At 43.1% G+C, this 7,300-nt stretch overlaps 1 protein-coding gene across 1 annotated transcript; it reads left to right on the forward strand.

Annotated features, from left to right (window-relative positions):
- Positions 1 to 3,667: 3,667 nt before the first annotated feature.
- On the forward strand, positions 3,668 to 5,278 carry LOC148035735 (large ribosomal subunit protein eL37x-like). The gene is made up of 4 exons (XM_087677753.1): positions 3,668 to 3,824; positions 4,576 to 4,711; positions 4,796 to 4,897; positions 5,002 to 5,278. The coding sequence occupies exons 1-4, from the start codon at positions 3,822 to 3,824 to the stop codon at positions 5,046 to 5,048; spliced, it is 288 nt and encodes a 95-aa protein (XP_087533879.1). The 5' UTR covers positions 3,668 to 3,821; the 3' UTR covers positions 5,049 to 5,278.
- Positions 5,279 to 7,300: the final 2,022 nt, after the last annotated feature.

Here is a 7,300-nt window from a genome sequence, read left to right on the forward strand (position 1 = left end):
CCAAGACCATAACCAGCATCATGTGGGCATAACATAGGCATATGACAGTCGATAAGCATGAATCCAACACCCAAACATGTCATGAAATATCTGCTAGTGAGTAGGCACACCCCCTAGTCAACGAAGCAAAGTGTGCCTACCACTACCAAGACTTGACACAAGTAGGTGTCAGCTCACAAGGAAAGGGACCCAAGTCAAAGAGTCAGCTCATAAGCATAGGAAAGAACCAAGACATATGAACCATGCATCATCCCAAAGGGTAAGAAATCCCAAATAGCCTCAAAAGCTCAAATAGCATAGACCGCCTGCTCAATGTCTGTCAAGCATCCAAAGACGCTCCCACTGGCACAAATTTCGTAAATATCAAGCAACAAATCTCGAACAAAGCATGTACAAGCACTAGTGACAAGTCTCCAAGATCAAGCATCAATGATACATCCCAAACATGTAGGCGGTAGAGCATCCATATGTAGCATCCATAAACATCAAGTACATCCCAAAATAAACTCTGGCAAGCCAATAAATAGCCCAAGTAAGCTCCAGGAGTCCAAAGTTAAGCCAAGACAAAGCTCTAGTAGCAAGCGACTCCAAACAATGTAACTAGCATGCATAGGTGACATAACCCGTAATGGCAGTCAAGGCGGTCAAGCATAGACCAAAGCATGCCATAAGTGCATCAAAGATAGAGCATCCAAATGCTTTCCAAAGTGAGCTCAAGCTCAATCAATGATCCGGAGTGTAAGCCAAGCTCAGAGTCGGTCCCCAAATGTCAATACATCATTATGTATTCCCAAAACATAGCCCGAATAGCATAGGCATAACCAAGCATGAGTTAAATAGCTTCAGCCCATTGTATTATAGCAATGATTCATGTGCAAAACTGAATATTTCAGCATCAAAATCAGCTCCAAAATGGTGGCAAATCAATAGGCATGCATTCCCGAATCAATAGGCATCAACCAGGACCAACCGAGCATCAAATAGCAATGCCATGCAAGCATAAACATCAAATGTCACTATAGCATTATTATAAAATGCATGTGGACTGTTATGATAGTGCCAAATCAGTCCCGAATCAATGTCAATGCTCAAACCTTCAATGCCAAGCATCAAAGCATGTTCATATGCCCGAAATGGAGCCTTTGCAAGTGCCCAATGCCTGGGAAGCTGGAGATGAGGAAGATCAAACTATAGCTACTAGAAACAGGCTGAAAAACTAGTGCAACCTGATCTGGGGTTACTACAATGCCATGTGGCCTAAATGCCAAGTGTGGGGGGTAGGGTAGGCACCAATGAAGCCTAGGAAGAGGCCTCAACAAGCCACCATGAAGGGGGAGCAAGATATGAGCTCCATGAACCTTGGATATGGCTGCCCTATTGCCTGCACCCTATGGACTGAACAAAACCCAGTGAAGAATGAAGCAATACCTCTGTGTGAATGTCCTAAGGGTGCCTCAATAGGCCAGGAGGAAGCTCGGGAAGCCGGGGAGTGACGGGAGCTCAAGGGAGTAGACTATGGTTGCCGAGATGGAGACCCAATGCGAGTAGGGAGTCGATGGGAAGCTGAGAATGCCATGAGCCAAGCTCAAGAGTCGGGAAGCCGAGCTCTGATACCAGTTGAAAGGTGAGAAGGATCAAAACTTGCACACGAGGGCTATGGCGGAGAGCAAGAGCAAGAAAGAGAGAGACAAGAATGGGAACTCCAACAACCACAATGTGTGGCCAAGCCTTCCTTTATTCAAATTGTCACTAAAAGAATAAAGAATAAGTGACTGTGACGGGCGCCCGCCACCTGCAGTGTGCACTGGCGGGTACTGTCAGTGTAGTAATATATGGGCGGCTAGGCGGAGGCGCCTTTACCCCCAACATGCAATAAATCCATATAACTTGATTAGGGTTATTATCGCTAATCAAGAGGTCAACTATCACGGCATCATTTAAGGGTAAGAAGATTAGAAATAAAGAACCAGTTGTAGCACACAAACATACAAGCCATACCTATTGTCCTCTCATTTGACAAAGGTGACCATGACTATGAATCATGCTATATAAAGTGGGTGGCTGCTATACAAAGATGTAGTCAAACCAAGGAGAAGGATTAAACTAATTCCATAAACCAAAATAAGGTGGGGGAGTAAAGAGTCAAGAGATCATGAGCAACCTATAAGAAAATGAGGCATGCTTATCCATTTCAGCCCCTGTACATTCACGTGACCAATTGTCTTATGCCAAATTTCAATATTAGCCACAACACTTGAATCTTGGCATTGCTGAAACGGCATTGGGATACCTTTGATGGCACCCTCCTCCATTTTCCAATAGGTGGCTCTTAAGAGAGGCTTTGTTGCCATAGCGAAGAGTAGGTGGGCTAAGGGACACCCCTATAATACTAACCTTTCAAGCTTGAAGACTTCAAACAAATATCCATTAATTGCCACAGAGGCATGGGCAAATTGTGCTCCCGCCATTTGGTGAAAAAATCCACCAAATCCAAGTAGCTCCATGACATGGGTCATAAACTTTTAGAACATGCAATCATAAGCCTCTTCAAAATCCATATTTATTAATACATAGTCCTCCTTGCATACTAAAGCATAACCAATAATAGTATTTAGATTTAATATTGGATCTTGGATTCTGTGCCCATATATAAACCCATATTGCTGGGGGTGTAGTAACTAGGGCAATGGGTATTTGATCCTCTAAGCTAACACCTTTGCCATGATCTTGTAGATAGTGTTTAGCATGGTCAATGGCTTCCAATCATTAAGCTTGGAGTGCATTGATGACTTATGTATCACTTTGATCAGGCCATGGTTTATATAAGTAAACATTTCAATGTTCTCACAGATTTGGCTGAGTAACCTACACAAATTAGATCCCACTAGGTCTTAGAGTTTTGGTAGAACTTCACGCGAAATATAAACAATCATTTCATCGTTCTTGAAGATTTGGTTGAGTAACCTGCACAAGTTAGATCCTACTACATCTTAGAATTCGGGAGTGAACATAGCTCAATAGTTGTTTTGTTTTCTGCTTCACTTGAGCATCTTCCTTTAGTGCTTTACCCACAATCCTCTATAAGTAACCGTAAAAGATCTCAACAATTCAACGATCTTTGTGGCAGGGATTACCATGCTGGTCTTCAATACTGACTACATTTTCCTCCCTTTGCATGTTTTTTAATGCACTTGAGTTGAACATGAGTAGCATCCACCTTAGCTTGATCTTGCAACTTTAGAAATTCCTCAATTCTAACTAGAATGCAATGTAATATGGTATCGGTGGGATACTTAACTAGTGCAAGTAGAATATTTTCCTAAACCTTGGATGCCACTTGCTCAGTCTTTCTCCTCCTCCACGCCTTATTCCTCCCCAACCCTTTGGAGAATGCTATGACCTCCTCCATGCATGCCTACCAATTATTTTTATGAGAGCGTTCCTTAGATTCTTTCTTGTTCCATTATCCCTTTGATGGCTCTATAGTATACCCCATCTCCTAAGTTGATAAACTTGCATGTGGTGGGGCTCCTAAGTTGCTTTTGAAACTAGAAGCACTAGAAGGGTTTTTCAAAATTAGCACTATCTAGCTCATGTACTGATCTAAATATGTAACCAACTATATCTATTCGATTATGCATTGAAACACGAAAAAAGAGGGCGTGTGAAAGGAAACCGGATGTAGCCGGTGTCCTGGTTAGGGGACCGGTAGCTCCCGGTCTACCCTAAATACCGATATACCCTAAAACATTAACACAGTTTGTCTTCCGCGAGCAGGAGAATTCTGCGAGAGCGCCAGGGTTTCACCTTCTCGAGCTCCCATGGTATGATCGTTGTCTCAGTCATATTGTCGTTCTTTTCTGCTACATTTGTTTCTCGTTTCGTGGTTGCGGATATGGTAGATCAAGCCTTGTGCTGCATGGATGGACATTCCTGAGAGGTACTTTAAGCTTCAGATATGGTAGATTAATGGAAAACAGACCATCCCCCAGCTTCCTGCTGCATGAATGGACGTTGTGATGTGTTGATTTTTGGCCCAGTCCTGGACTCTGACCTAATTTGACGTGTCCGTTGAAGCCGCATCTTTCTCTGTATCGTCTTCTATGTTGCGCAGAAGTTGCGTGCACGCAGTTTGATTGTTGTTTTGCCCTTGTGTAGAGAGAAGGTGGAGTCGCCCTCCTTGTCGAACAAGTGCCATTCTTTTTACTCTGCTTGGAATATGTGCCTTGCCACAATTGATTAACAGGTTCTCCGGGGAAGTGAGAATAGACCTGTCGTGTATTTGCCTTTTCTAGCCCCTTTGAAACTATTGAGACCTTATCCATTCTTCTGTCGTATGCTCTTGACATATGGCTAGTGCTCTAAAAATCTGATGGTCCTATCAAGACCTTAAAGGCCTGCAGTCGTTTCTGGATAAGAAGTAAGATCATATCCTCAGATATCTGTACACTAGTCATTGAGCTACACTTGCCTGTCACTACCTCGTTCATTGACTTTCTGTTATACTTATGTGCATTATGATTTTTCAAGGCGCTCGGATAGTTATGAATGATGGGGATTTATTATGATTCTTAGGGTAAAGGAACAGGGAGCTTTGGCAAACGCAGGAACAAGTCTCATACACTATGTAGGCGATGTGGGAGATGCAGCTTCCATATTCAGAAGAGTCGGTGTGCAGCTTGCGCATATCCTGCCAAGCGACTGCGTCACTGTATGAACTTAATCATTCTGTGTAAGCTCAAACGTTATATTTGCTTAGTATCTGGTGAATGGTTGCTTGTGTTGTGACAATCAGATAACTGGAGTGTGAAGGCAATTAGAAGAAAGACTACAGGCACAGGCAGAATGCGCCATCTTCGCCATTTGCCAAGGCTATTTAAGAACAACTTCCGTGAAGGTATCCTGAATCTTATTTGTTTGAAAAATTTTCACTTATTCGATGTGTGCTCTTAGGAGGACTCTGCCAAGTACCTTAATGCAAGAACATTTGAATGGGTTTAGGTACTGTGGCACCTTCAAAGCAGCAGAAGGCTGCAGCAATGGCTTGAGCAGTATATTCACATGGAATGGAGGAATCAAGTCAATGTCAGGGATCACTCAGCTTAACAAGCTGTGTCATGTTGCTATCTGGTTTTAATACAAACTGAAAATTTTGGCTCTACTTTTCATCAGTTGTGGCAGATGGGATGCCATCTATTAGTTGTAGCAGGCCCTCTTGTATGGCTTTGCCTTGTTGCTGTCTGATTTTAATACAAACTGAAATTTTGGCTCTTCTGTTCATCAATTGTTGAAGATGGAAAACCATTTTTTGTAGGTATAGCAAAGCCATACGATGGTACCTGTGGGTATTCATACTGAGAAGATGGTGTTAGCATGGTACCTGTGGGTATTCTTACTGAGAGGATGGTGTTAGCATGTACTATGGGGTCTAAAATTGTGTACTTTGACAGTAATATTGCAGGGTTCTGACACCCTTAGCTCTTTCAAGAGTTGACATCAAGGCTGTGTTTGTAAGTGGACAGCACAAGCATGTGGCTTTTGTGTGATAATTGGCCTGATTGAGTGGCTGCTAATTATTTGAAGGCTTGCGGAACTAGAAAGCTGTACACCCAAGTGGGAGAGGTCGATTGTTGCCTGTAGGGCTCTTTCCTAATTGGCTAATTCACATACTCAATTAGACTTTCTGAAGGGTTTCATGGTAATTTTCCTGTTTAAGTTAATCTAGATGTGCAGTCTATTTCTGTGTTGTAGTGGGATTTAGTGATTGCACAAACTACAAGTATTAAAATGGGCATGTCTTCTCAAGGAATATGTCGGATATTGAAGAACTGAAGGGTTGATGTTGAAATGGGATTTAGCGGTTTGCACAACTATTTTTCGAATGCAAAATACGGTGTCCTCGCATGGACAACACCAAAAGTCGAGGTGTGGCTTTCCATGACAACATGGAGGACGACAAAGAGAAGGTATCCATCCCAACGGTTGAAGAGATAAAGAAGAGTCGAGGTCAAGAATGGAGAGTAGCTCAAGATGAAAAATAGTCGGCCTAGAGAGGTAGTTGGAGGGCATGTCAGGCTTAGACTCAATTTGGAGGAAGAAGAGGAAAGGTGAAGAAAATTAGAAGTGGAGCAGGGTTACAGAGAATGGGTGATATAACAACATGAAGAGGAAAGACAAATTGAAATAGATGGATAGGTTGGTGGAGAGGTTGGGTAGAGGAGGCTTCTAGGAGAGCCCAAGGGAGCTAGACTAGACTCAACACCAATCTTACTACCAACTCTTGTATCCAATATCCCTAAGGGCCCCTTCTTGAAGTTGCGGGGTCAAGTCTCAAGCATAACCCCAATCGCGTTACAATCCGCCTTGGTGCCAAGAGAAGCAATTGGGTGAGGGGGAAACAAACACTACAGACCAACTTTGAGTGCATTGTATGGGTCTGTGGGATCAAATACATCATGGTGGAGACCCCAAGCCTCAACCACACGGATTAGATGTTTCAAGTGTGGGGACCCTACTATTAAAACATGTCCCATGGATGACAACCTCATCAAGCGAGTTTAGGGTAGTAGTCACCAGTGTGTATGGGAGAGGAGCCACAATCCCTGCAGATCTAGGATATTCCTTGTAGATAGTGCTTGTCCCCTATGCATGGTGGCCCGCATAGCAGTAGTAGTCCAACACTTATACCTCAAAGGTAGAGTGAGTGAAGGGGATCAAGCCATCATGCTAGACACAAGTCACCCACAACTTCATCACCCTAAATTGTGTAGCCAAACATGGACTCAAATTGTCCAAGGCCCTAGAAGGGTTAACAATGATCTTTGCACAAGAAGCCAAGGAAGTCAAATAGGTCTTTGCAGTGCAAGTAGAAGCAAGAAAATGGAAGGCCAAACTCAACTTCTTAGACATTCGTATGGATGATTTTGAAGTAATTTTAGGCATGAAGTTACTATGACAAGTATGCCATTGCAATGTTTGGGAAGGGAGTCAATGAGATGATGTTGGACATGCAAGGAGAGGGAATTGAGTACCCTGTGAAAGAATGCAACTTCTTGGTAGAACATCAATCAAAGTGCAGATGGAGAACAAGCTTGGAGTCTCATGCCAAACGACGAAATCAGTATCTAACAAACTAGGAGCACCAACCCAAGCACAGTCTCAACAGGTAACCCATATTAGGCCTCGCATCATGACCTGCAACACCAAACAAGTGGAGAAGTCAGTAAAGCAAGGAGACATGGTTTATTATGCATGATTCGGCCCATGGAGGAGCAAGTCACCAAGAAGCCCAAAACCTAGG

This window comes from Lygodium microphyllum, chromosome 5 (assembly GCF_053477565.2).
Source record: "Lygodium microphyllum isolate KBCC chromosome 5, Lygodium_microphyllum_v1.1.10, whole genome shotgun sequence".
Taxonomy (NCBI): Eukaryota; Viridiplantae; Streptophyta; class Polypodiopsida; order Schizaeales; family Lygodiaceae; genus Lygodium; species Lygodium microphyllum.

What these genes read in the sequence shown, in the direction of transcription:
- LOC148035735 (XM_087677753.1), top strand. An exon ending in TGCCAAGCGACTGCGTCACT is followed by an intron (nt 4,712 to 4,795) that starts GTATGAACTTAA and finishes TGTGACAATCAG; the next exon opens with ATAACTGGAGTGTGAAGGCA. An exon ending in TAAGAACAACTTCCGTGAAG is followed by an intron (nt 4,898 to 5,001) that starts GTATCCTGAATC and finishes GAATGGGTTTAG; the next exon opens with GTACTGTGGCACCTTCAAAG.